At 67.1% G+C, this 11,718-nt stretch overlaps 1 protein-coding gene across 1 annotated transcript in view; it reads left to right on the top strand.

Moving 5' to 3' along the window:
* DCHS1 (dachsous cadherin-related 1) overlaps positions 1–11,718 on the top strand; it is a 41,562-nt gene that overhangs the window by 21,770 nt on the left and 8,074 nt on the right. Inside the window, exons 7-19 of the mRNA XM_019524636.1 lie at positions 93–189; positions 374–531; positions 1,357–2,191; positions 2,513–2,752; positions 2,975–3,100; positions 3,204–3,413; positions 3,602–4,465; positions 4,876–4,989; positions 9,297–9,508; positions 9,742–9,896; positions 10,046–10,176; positions 10,374–10,660; positions 11,519–11,657. Of these exons, the coding sequence (XP_019380181.1) occupies positions 93–189; positions 374–531; positions 1,357–2,191; positions 2,513–2,752; positions 2,975–3,100; positions 3,204–3,413; positions 3,602–4,465; positions 4,876–4,989; positions 9,297–9,508; positions 9,742–9,896; positions 10,046–10,176; positions 10,374–10,660; positions 11,519–11,657 (3,568 nt within the window). The remainder of the gene's footprint in view (positions 1–92; positions 190–373; positions 532–1,356; positions 2,192–2,512; positions 2,753–2,974; positions 3,101–3,203; positions 3,414–3,601; positions 4,466–4,875; positions 4,990–9,296; positions 9,509–9,741; positions 9,897–10,045; positions 10,177–10,373; positions 10,661–11,518; positions 11,658–11,718) is intronic.

Below are 11,718 nucleotides of genomic sequence, written 5' to 3'. Positions count from 1 at the left end.
GGGGCTTGTGCTGGAGACAGGCTCTGGGCTGGGGTCCGGGCACCAGCTGCGATGCAGGCTTCAGTGCCCCGCTCCCCCCGGCTCCGTGGCAGGTGCTGGAGGAGAAGCCGTCGGGGCACCTGGTCGCCTCGCTGCAGGCCAAGGACCCCGATGAGGGCGAAAACGGGACCGTCACCTACTCGCTGACAGGTACCAGGTGGGGGGTGAGCGGTGTGACCCTGCCCCGGCCATGTCCCCATGTTCCCCCGTGTCTGACACCCCGGTCCCTGTGTCCTGTCAACCCAGCCTCCCCGACCGTGTCCGACGCCCCGGTTCCTGTGCCCCAACCTGTGCTAGTCCCTGCCCCATGCAGCATGTCCCCTTCTCTCTGCAGGGGCTTGGGCCGAGCGCTTCACGCTGCACGTGGCCACGGGGGAGCTGCGCACGGCCACGATGCTACGCCACGCTGACCGGGCCGAGTACCTCTTCACCGTGGCAGCCAGCGACCAGGGCGCGGTGCCCCGCCGCACCTCGGCCGTCGTCCGCATTCAGGTGCGCGGCCCCTCCCAGCCCCACGGACGGTGGCCGTGCACGGCTGGCACGGAAGGACGTGGCCTTTCCTGCACGCGGGGAGCATGTTGCGTGAGCTGAGGGGCCCGCGGGCAGGCCTGGCACAGCCACCTCGGGGACCCCGTGTGTGCCGCAGCCCGTCCCCCTCCACGTCCCTTGTTGGTCGTGCTGCCCAGGGTGGCCTGCGGCTGCCCGGGCCGCGTCCCCCTCAGGTCCCAGCCTGTGCGGGGGTGCAGCACCAATGACCAGACTACCGCTGCCCGAGCCAGGTCCATTGCCGGCTGGGAGGAGACAGTCCTGACACAGCAAGTGCCATGCTCATGGGGTTGCCCCCCCAGATGTGCCCACACCTTGGCCGCAGCTGTCTGCCCCCTTCCTTCTCCAGCCCCGGCAGCTCATCTGCCCCATCTGCTCCCGTGGGGCCCTGGAGCCCCAGCCAGGCTCAGGACACCGGTGCCAAGGTGCTGCACCCCTGCCTTCACGGCAGTCTGGGCTCCCCCACGCAGGGCCCGCAGCAGATGCCAGCCCAGCCGCCCTGTCCTTGCCAAGGTGGATCTGCACCGGGCCAACCCTCAGCACCGCATCCCAATGACCCCCAGCCCGCCTGTCCTCCCCGTAACACCCTGCATCCACGGTCCTGCTTCAGCTCGGGCTGGCTTTGTTACCTGGTGCGCCGCAGCCCCCGGCCCCTGGCACACCTGCATTGCAGCCCCTGCCCCATCCAGGTGCCAAACACCCCCGCGCTGCATCCAGCCCCACTGCTCCCCACCCCGATGCTCCCCCTCACTGCCCCTCCCCACCCCGCAGGTGCTGCCGTCCTCCCGAGCGGTGCCACGGCCAGACGCCACGGTGCTGACGCTGCAGCCCATGGAGGGCGTGAAGCCGGGATCAGTGATTGGGTCGGTGGCACCGACGGATGCCCCTGCACGAGGGCAGGTGACCTACACGCTGGTGGGGGGCAGTGGGGACGGCACCTTCGTGGTGGACAGCTCGACGGGCGAGATCTACGCAGCCCGGGAGCTGGACTACGAGGCGCGGGCACGGCACACGCTGCAGGTGAGCGCGGAGGACACGCAGCGCGGCTACCCCGCCAGCCGCCTGGTGCTGGTGCAGATTCTGGTGCAGGACCGCAACGACCAGGCGCCCACCTTCCCCGAGGACCCCGTCACCATCGTGGTGCCCGAGAACACGCCGGCCGGCGCCTCCGTCTTCACCTTCCAGGCGCTGGACGGGGACGGGGCCGGCCCCAACAGCCAGGTGCGCTACACCCTGCTGCGCCAGGAGCCCTCCGGTGCCTCCTTCCAGCTGGACGCACACTCGGGCACCCTGAGCCTGCTGCGGGCGCTGGACCGCGAGACCGCCGCGTCCTTCCTGCTGGTGGTGGAGGCCACGGACCAGGCGCGCAACGCGAGCCAGCGCCGCTCAGCCGCCGTCACCGCCCGCGTCTTTGTGACGGACGAGAACGACAACGCGCCCACGTTCCTGTCGCCCAGCGCCGTGCGCGTGGTGGAGGACCAGCCCACCGGCTTCGTGGCCCTGCACGTGGTGGCGCGGGACGGCGACCTGGGCGAGAACGGCCGCGTCAGCTACGCGCTGCGGGCCGGCAACGCCGACGGCCGCTTCCACCTCAACCCCAGCACCGGTAAGGGGCTTGCAGGGTGGGGGGGTCACGAGGGCCTGCAGAGTGGGCAGATGGCCACGGTGCTGGAGCAGAGGTGGTGGGGGGGCACATGGGCAAACCAGGGATGAATGGGGGCCGGGGTCAGGGGGTCACAGCGTCGGGGGGGCCTGGCTGCCCAGCACGGGAGGTGCTGGGGCGGGGGGCAGTTGTGGCCCGGCTGACTCGACCATCTTGCCCCAGGCTCAGCCCATCCCTGGTGACCCCCTGCCCCCAGCTCAGCCTGACCCCATGACCCCGCTGCCCTGCTCAGCTCCCCCCCTGAGGCTCCCCCCTCCTCCCCAGGTGCGCTGTCCATCGTGCGGGCGCTGGACCGCGAGGAGGTGGCGCAGCACAACCTGACGGTGGTGGCCACGGACCACGGCTTCCCGCGGCACTCAGCCACGCAGCTGCTGTCCGTGCTGGTGCTGGACGTCAACGACGAAGCGCCCGTCTTCGCCCAGCCTGACTACGAGGCCGGCGTGCGCGAGAACCTGCCGGCCGGCACCTCCGTGCTGCAGGTCCAGGCCACCGACCGCGACCTGGGTGAGTGCCGGGGGTGGGCAGTGGTGCCTGCGGCGCCCATTGCGGGCGTCACTGCCTTTGCTAGTAGTGGCCCTGTCACTGCCCCTTGTTGTGTCGTAGCAGCTCCCCTCCCCTGCCTTCCTCCCCCACCCCTGCCCCTGACCGCAGCCCTGGCCTTGCCCCCGGGGGGGTCCCCACGGGCCCTTCGCAGCTCCCCACCCCTCACCCAGGGTCTCTCTGCAGGTGCCAATGGGGAGGTGAGGTACGGGGGCCTCTCCGGGGGACCCTTCTCCATCCACCCGCAGACTGGGCTCATCACCACCACGCGGGCCCTGGACCGGGAGGAGCAGGAGCTGCACGTGCTGACGGGTACAGGGCCGACGCAGGGTCCCCAGACACGAGGGGAGGGGGTCACCAGGGCGGGGGCGATGGGAGCTGGGGGGCCTGGTCTGCAGCTCCCGCCTCCCCGCAGTGTACGCCCGGGACAGCGGCCTGCCCCCCAACGTGGCCAAAGCAACGGTGCGCGTCCTGGTGGGGGACGAGAACGACCACGCGCCCCGCTTCGAGAGCCAGTCCTGCTCCATGGAGGTGCCCGAGAACGAGAGCCGTGTGATGCTGCACGTCCTGCGGGCGACGGACCCCGACACCGGCGAGAACGGGCGCCTGGAGTACTACGTGGAAGGTGAGCCGGGGGTGCCAGCGCCCCCACCCCTGCCCCCCACCGGCTCCTGCGTCGGGCAGCCGCTCTCCCCTGCCTGCCCCTGCGAGCTGGAGCCGCCTCTGCCCAGCTCGGGCATCTGCCCCGGCTAGGTGGGCCCTGCTCCGCAGCGGTGTCTGTGCTCACCTGCCAGCCCCTCCCTTATCCCGCAGACGGGGACCCTGCCCAGGACTTCAGCCTGGACCCAGCCTCGGGCATCCTGTCCACTGCGCGCAGCCTGGACCGGGAGCACACAGCCGCCTACGTCCTGACCGTGGTGGCGCGTGACCACGGGATGCCGCGGCGCAGTGCCACCACCACAGTGCACGTGCGGGTGCTGGACCTCAATGACCACGCACCACGGTTCGCTGAGGCCACCTACGCCGTGGAGGTGCCTGAGGACCTGCCCGTGGGCGCGCTGGTGCTGCAGCTAGCGGCGCAGGACCCTGACGAGGGCACCAATGGGCGCGTCTCCTACTACTTGGGCAATGAGTCGCTGGGCACCTTCCAGGTAGACCCAGAGAGCGGGCGCATCACCAGCGCCCAGGCCCTGGACCGCGAGCGCCGCCCCAGCTACAGCTTCCTGGCCACGGCCGTGGACTCGGCGCCCTGGGAGCCCAAGAGTGCGGCCGTGCGTGTGACGGTGACCGTACAGGACGTGAACGACCACGCGCCCGCCTTCCTGCAAAGCCCCCTCACCATCACTCTGCCACACCACACGCCGCCCAAGCAGGTGGTGGCCACGCTGCGGGCTGAGGACCGGGATGCGGGCGCCAACGCATCTGTGCTGTACCGCTTCGCCGCCCCCACCCCCGGCTTTGCCATCAACTCCTACACCGGCGCCATCCAGCTGCTGCAGCCCCTGAGCTCGCTGGGCCCCCGCCAGCGCACCCTCTTTGTTCTGGCCACTGACCAGGGCCAGCCAGCATTGTCCTCCACCGGCGTGGTGGTCATCCGCCTGCAGGACGAGGGCGACCGCGGCGTGCGCTTCCCCCGCAGCACCAGCGAGGTGGCCCTGCCCGAGAATGCGGCCGCTGGTGCGCCACGCGGGCACACGGGTCTGGGTTGAGGGGAGCAGGAGCTGGGGGAGGCAGGACGAGGGTGGCCTGGGTAGGGGGTGCATGGCACACAGCACTGCAGAGCTAGGGGAGCAGCTGAGCATTGGGGGTCGAGGACAGTGGGGCTGGGGGCCGCAGTCGTTAATGATGCCAGGCATGGCAGAGCCAAGGACAGAAACCCAGACTCCTGCTTCTGAGCCCCCAGGTCTCCCAGAGCAGGAGAGATCCCAGTGCCCCCCCACAGCCCCACTGCAGCCCACCAGATATCCTCCCCTGGGGCAGCGGTGTGGCCTAGGGTGCCCCGGGGGTGGGCAGTGCCGCGGGAGCTGTGGGGCCCCGGAGTGCCCGTGCCCTGCTCCCATGGTATTGACGCTCTCCCCTGTCACCAGGCACCGCGGTGGTGACCGTCCAAGCCATGCACGCGGGCGGCTCCTCAGGGCGCATCACCTACAGCATCGTTAGCGGCAACGAGAGGGGCACCTTCCTCATCCAGCCCCACTCAGGTATGGCGGTGTGGGGGGGGAGGGCAGCCACCCTGCATACGTGTGTGCATGCATGTGTGTGCCTGCAGGCACCGGTCCTGAGCTAGTCCCGGGGGTGCAGGCATGTATGCATGTGCACAGCCGCAGGCACCTGTGTGTATGTGCACACATGTACGTGTGTGCGCAGCCCCTGCCCTGTCCCCGTGGGTGTGTGCAGCTGGTGAGTGTGGATGTGTCGAGTCCCCCCAGGACCCCGTCACCCCTCGGGTGGCTCCGAGGAGGCCCCGTCCCGTCACACGGCTGCAACATCCCTGCAGCTTGGTGAGGAAATGTTCCCACCCGGAGCCCAGGGCTTCCCCAGGAAATCCTCTCCCCACGCTTCCTGCTCCCGTGTGAGAGACCAGGTCATACAAGGAGAGGCTGAGACACTTGGGACGGTTCAGCCTGGAGAAGAGAAGACTCAGAGGGGTCTCGGTAGCAGCCTGTACACATACCAGGGCCTGGGGGAGCAGCTATTCACCAAGGCCCCCCAGGGGAGGACTAGAAAGAATGGACACAAACCGATTGAAGTTCGCTTCAGACATAAGGACAAACTTCTTGACAAGCCGAGTGCCGAGGGCCTGGAACAGGCTCCCCCGGAGGTGGTACAATCACCCATCCTGGAAATCTTCAAAAAGCATCCGGACGCCCGTCTTGCTGGGGTCATTTGTCCCCAGCGTCTTTCCTGCCCAAGGGCTGGGGGGCTGGACCCGATGATGTGCCAGGTCCCTTCCAGCCCCTAACATCTATGAAACTATGTGAACCGCCTGCACCCCGGCATGGTCTGGAGGCCTGGGAGCGGCGGTAGTACAAGGCTAGTGCTGCCTTCGGCTCATGTCGCCTCCCGGCTACACTGCTGCACGTGCCCCTCGCTCCTGCCAGCCCTGCACCCAGCCTGCCCCCGCGCCCAGGGCTGAGTGCTTGCCCCCGAGGCCCTCAGACCCTCCCAGCACTGTGGTCTCACCCCCTCCATGGGTCATCTAGCCGTGCAGGGCTGGGCCGGTGTGTGCAGACAGGTGAGCCCGTGGGGGTGGACACCACCTGCCTGTGCCTGGGGGTGACTGAGGCTGACACAGAGCATGGTCCTGGTGCATGGGGGCTAGGGTGCAGGGGTGTGCTGGGGGTATGTGCCAGTCACCGTATGCATGTGGGGGGACAGGTCAGTGCATGGCCCCTGCTGGTGCATGCGTCCGTGCGCAGATACCTGGATCTGGCCGTCTCTGGCCCCCATGCAGAGCTGTGTCCGGGGCGGGCAGGGATGCAGAGGCTGGAGTCTGGCCTGGCACAGGCACGCGGGGCAGGAGGGACGGGGGAGGCACATCCCTGCCTGGAAATGCCTGGCCTGGACCCTCCCAGGCCGTGTTTCTGCTCCGGAGCCCTGCAAGCCACCCTCACACCCAGAACCGGACCCTACCGTAGACAAAGCCAAGGACGCATCTCCTGCCACGGCCGGGCCGGGCCGGGCCGGGCGCAGCTCTGCCTCCCCCTCCTGCAGCTGCGTCGGTGCCTGTCCAGCCCCTGCCCTGGGCGCAGGGTCCTCCGGAGCTCCCGGTGCCAGGGTGGGGGCTGCTCTGGGGCGTCCTGCCACCGCTCTTCCCCGCACGCTCTGGGCATCGCTGCTGCCGGACGCCCCCTGCCCAGCACCTGCGCAGCCTGCGCTGGGACCCGCGGCGAGGCAGAGCCCCCCGTCCCTGGGCGCCCAGCCCACGGCCTCCCTGCTCTGATGGAGGTGTGTCTGCTGAGATCCAGCCTACACCTGCTTTGCTGCAACCTCAGGCCCTTGCTGCGGGCCCAGCTCTGAATCAGTGGGAAAAAAAGGGTTTTCCCTTTTCTTGCTGGCAGCCCCTCAGGGATGTGCAGGCTGCTGTCGTGTCCCCTCTTCAGCGCTTTTCCCCCCAGCTGAACCTGCCCGGCTCCTTCAGGCTGTCCTCGCAGGACTTGTTTTCCAAGCCCCCGATCATCTTTGCTACCTGCTTCTCGACTCTCTCCAATTTTCCCTGGTCTTGTAAAATGTGGAGCCGCACCCAGGATCCAGACAGGCCGGACCAGGGCCGAGCAGAGAGGCGCCGTCACCTCCTGTGTCTTGCAGCTGATGCCTCTGTTGGTGCATCCCAAACCGCGCCGGCCGTTCGTGCGGCTGCACCGCGCTGCAGACTCCCGCGGAGTCTCTGCTCTACCAGGGCTCCCGAGTCCTGCCCCGAAGAGCTGCCGTGCCGCCTGCGGTCCCCCGCTCTGTGTCTGTTATTGACTCTTTCTCCTGCGCCGCAGTACTTCGCATTTGTCCACACTGAACTGCCACCCATTAGCTCCAGCCCAGCTTTCCAACCCATCGAGATCCTTCTGAATCGCACTCGTGTCCTTCCCAGTTTCACGTCATCCACAAACGTGCTCCAGAAGCTTCTTATGTTGGTGTCCAGCTCGTTAACAAACCCACTGACCAGCACCAGGCCGCCGTGGGGCTCCGCTCGAAGCCTCCGGCCGTGCTGACGTGGGTCCATTTATAGCAGCCCTTGGCTCGCAGCGAGCGAGCCAGCTGTCTGCCCAGCTCATAGCAGCGTTGTCTAGCCCACGTTTCTCCAGTTTGTTTCGGAGAAGGCTGCGTGGGGTTCGGACAAAATCCTTGCTGAAGTCCAGATACGCGAGAGCCGCAGCGTTCCCGTCCTCTGCCTGGCCAGAGCTAGTTGAAGGAGATCAAGTTTGTTTGGCCTGTTTGTCCTTAGCAAATCCATGCTGGCTGCTTCCACCAGCCTTTGCTCCTCCAGATGCTTGCAGATGGGCTTTCTGAGACTCTGCTTTGGGACTCTGCTCTGCTTTCCTATGTACTGAGGCATGGCTGAGCAGTTTGCAGTTCCCTGGGTCCTTCTCCTTGCCCTTTTCCAGCCCTCTGGTACCCTGCCGTCTCCCTGGACGGGTAATTCCTATTGGCACGGGCTTCGGGGTCCCCTCCGCCAGTGCCCTCGGTGCTGATAAGCTGAGCTGCCCTTCCACTGGCAGCCGTGGGCAAGCATGCGGGAGCCACTGCCCAGGCTTGGGTGCCTTGGAGATGCGGCCTGAGGCCTGGAGGTCCCTGGAGCTGGCAGGGTGCACAGTGCACGGGGTGGGAAAGGGCTGCATGCAGTGGCCAGTGCTGCTGCGGTGCCGTGGTTGACCCCGCTGGCGTCTTCTTGGGGTGGTGGCCTTGGGCCAGCTTGCCCGTCACTGAGGGGCAGTGAGGAGGAGACTAGCGGCTGTGGTCTATTGTCCATGGTACCAGGCTCTGCGGGGGCTGCAGGCTCCCCGGGGGGACGGAGGGGTCCTTCCACCCCCGCCCCAGGGGCTGGAGCCAGCTCAGGCAGCTCCCCTGGTTTGGCCTGTGCTACAGCTCGGAGGAACTTGTGTTTCGTCCTGTCTGCAGCAGCTCGTCCGCTGTCCGTGTCCATTGCTTCTCGGCCTCTTGTGGGCTAAGGTCAAGTGGACGTGCGCTGGTCTGGTACCTGAGCTGAAATGGATTTAAATGGCCGTGTGTAGCGGAGGGCGCCCTCCGGTCCAGTGCAGACAGGACTCCCTTTGAGAGCCTCATAATTAGCTTCCCGCTGGCCAGTTTCCAGTGGGAGGATCTCAGCTGCACGGCGTCTTTATGGGAAGGGGGGACTCCTCCTTAGCTTGCTTCTGCGGCCATGGGCTGAGGGCAAGTGAAACTCGGGGACATCCAAACCCCGAGCCTCCAGGCTTCGGTCTGCACGTAGGATGCTTGCTGATGGGTTTGGAAGTACCTGAAGCCCCAGGTTGGAAAGTCTGGGGCGGAGGAGACTTGCCAGTTGCAGCACTACATACGGTTTTTGAATGATTGAGTTTTGCTTAATCAAAAGGATTCGGACCTGATCTGGCTTATTTGACCTGGGACACCAAAATTTTTCCGAAGAAAATAAAAGCTTGTCCACTGTCCACGCCTGGCTTGATCGTGCGGCGGTCAGCAAGCCGGTGGCAGGAGGGGACAGCTGGGAGGCGGGAGAGCCGTGCTCATGATGCCAGTGGTGCCCTGCATCCTCGTGACCACATCGTGGTCGTGGTCTGTCGCGGGGACCGCTCTGTGCCGCGGAGGCCCCGGTGTCGCCGGTGAAGCACCCGATTCTGTCCCGGGCCCCGCTGTGTCCATGCGATGCTGCCGGCCCCGGGCGCAGGGAGAAACGCAGCAGCAGTCGCCAGGTCACGGGCGCTGCGGGGGTGGAGGGGTGCCCGGCGAAAAGGCCGAAGCACGCGGGGCCGTGGCACATAGCGCCTCCAGTTTCATGCCCTGCCCCGTCTCACAGGGACCATCTCCGTGCGGGACTCGAGAAGCCTGGACTTTGAGGCCAGCCCGCGGCTGCGCCTGGTGGTGCAGGCCGAGACGCCGTCCGCCTTCGGCTTCACCGCCGTGAACCTCAACCTGCAGGACGTGAACGACAACCTGCCGCGCTTCCAGCTGCAGAACTACGTGGCCTTCATCTGGGAGGCGCAGGGCTACGACTCGCCCGTCATCCAGGTAGGGCCGTCCCGGCGTGGCGCGGGACCTGGCAGCCCGGGACCCCTCACCAGGACCAGGCTGGCACAGGCGGAGCGGGGTCCGAGAGCCAGGCTGGCTGCGGGAAGCGCGTGCTGGGCAGGGGCTTGTTAGCCTGAGCAGGAGGGGAGCAGGGCTAACCTGGGACCATATCCGCCCCGGGGCTGGGGCTCTCGGTCAGCTGTGTCCTGCTGCCCCTCCATGCCGCTCCACAGGTCCTGGCTGATGACCTGGACCAGGGGGCCAACGGGCAGGTGACCTATGCGATCAACCAGTCGCTGCCCATGAACGGGCTGTACCACATCGATGCCCAGACCGGGGCCATCACCACCGCTGCCATCCTGGACCGTGAGATCTGGTCCCAGACACGGTGAGCGCGGGTGCCCACGTCCAGCTGTGAGGGCCGTGCTTGCCCGAGCCCGGGGCTGAGGGTCTGGGGGCCGCGGGCCTGGGCATGGTGTGCGGCAGCCCAGTGCCAGCGTCACGGCGCTGGTGCCATGGCCCTGCCTCTCCCTGCAGGCTGGTGTTGATGGCGGTGGACCGCGGGAACCCGCCCCTCGTGGGCTCGGCCACGCTGACCGTGGTGGTGATGGATGTCAACGACAACAGCCCCACCATCCCGCTGCCCTGGGAGGTGCGGGTGCCCGAAAGTAAGTGGGGCAGGACAGCGGGCGGCTCGGGCAGTCAGGCCAGGGTGCCCCTGAACATGCCCGTGGCGGTGGTGCATGCTCAGTTCCCAGAGGGCTGAGCCCCATCCTGAGCCCGGTTCACGTCTCCCTGAGCTGTGGCCCAGAGCGTGGGGAGGAGGGAGGGAGGACAGTAAGGCACTCACAGCTTCTCCCCACAGACACGCTGCTGGGCACCGAGATCACCCAGGTGACAGGGAACGACGTGGACTCGGGTCCAGCCCTGTCCTACGCACTGGTGCTGGACGGCGACGCGGCTGGCACCTTTGGGGTCCTGCGCTACAGCGGCCGCATCGCCCTGACGGGGCCCCTGGACCACGAGCAGCGCAGCCGTTACGCCCTGACCGTCCGCGCCTCGGACTCCCGCCACGAAGCCGAGGCCAACCTCACCGTCATCGTGGAGGACGTCAATGACAACGCCCCTGTCTTCAGCCAGGGCCTCTACCAGGTACCGCCCTGCCGGCCCCGCACGTATGCGCACGCATGTGCACATGGACATGCACGCTGGGGTCTCTAGCAAGTACCGCAGGCTCCACACATGCACACACACACTCACATCAGGGTCTCTAGCAAGTTCTCCAGGTCTCATGTACAGGCACACATGCACAGAGCCTAGGATTACATGCTCTGGAGGCACACGCCAGACCCCAGTGAGTACTGCAGGCTTCATGCATACACTAAGCCCCATTATGCACTGCAGGCTTCAAACATGTGCATGTGCATCTCAGGTCAATAGCACGGAAGTGCTGCAGGCTTGGCTGCACCAGCCACACTCATGTACATGTACACGCTTGCGTGTGTGCACACACTCCGGGCACTCAGCTCCCACAGCGCTGGCCCAGCACTGCCCAGCATGGGCACAAACTGCACACGTGTCTGCGCGCACGCAGGAGCCTCTCCAGGATGTTGTGGGCATCCTGGCAATGGTGCATCCCTGGGCTCTGCCAGCACCGAGCCTCTTGGGCGGCACCATGTCCAGTCTCACCCATGTCCCCAGCTGCTGCCCAGCCAGGCTGTGGCCCCGTCAGTCCTTGCATGGGCGAGGGTAACACGATTGTGCCAGGCACTGCAGTGAGTCAGACGAGGGGTTGGGCTGATGGCCCCGATCAGTCACGGCACGCGACCCCCAACCTGCCCCAGGGTGGCAGGGGCATCTCTGCTGTGGCCAGACTGGGGTGTGAGGGTGCCGGGTCTGCCACCCGACCCCTGCGCACCTCCAGAGCTGGACCGACATTAGCAGGGGAGGGGCTGTCCCAGGTGTGCCCCAGACCCTCACCACGCCGGGCCCCTCTGCACTGCCTTCCAGGTGACCTTGCTGGAGCACACGCCCGCGGGCAGCGCCATCCTCACTGTCAGCGCCACGGATCGTGACTCCGGCAGCAACGGGGAGTTCACCTTCCACCTGGCCACGCCAAGCGCCGGCGTCTCCATCGACCCCAGCAACGGTGCGTGCGGGCTGGGGCTCAAGGCTAGGGCTGGGGCCAGGGCAACTCCGTCCCACTGGGA

Source organism: Gavialis gangeticus, unplaced genomic scaffold (genome assembly GCF_001723915.1).
Source record: "Gavialis gangeticus isolate Ggan-Ray unplaced genomic scaffold, GavGan_comp1, whole genome shotgun sequence".
Taxonomy (NCBI): Eukaryota; Metazoa; Chordata; order Crocodylia; family Gavialidae; genus Gavialis; species Gavialis gangeticus.
Note: the sequence above shows the minus strand (reverse complement) of the source record. Positions and strands in the feature narration are given on the sequence as shown.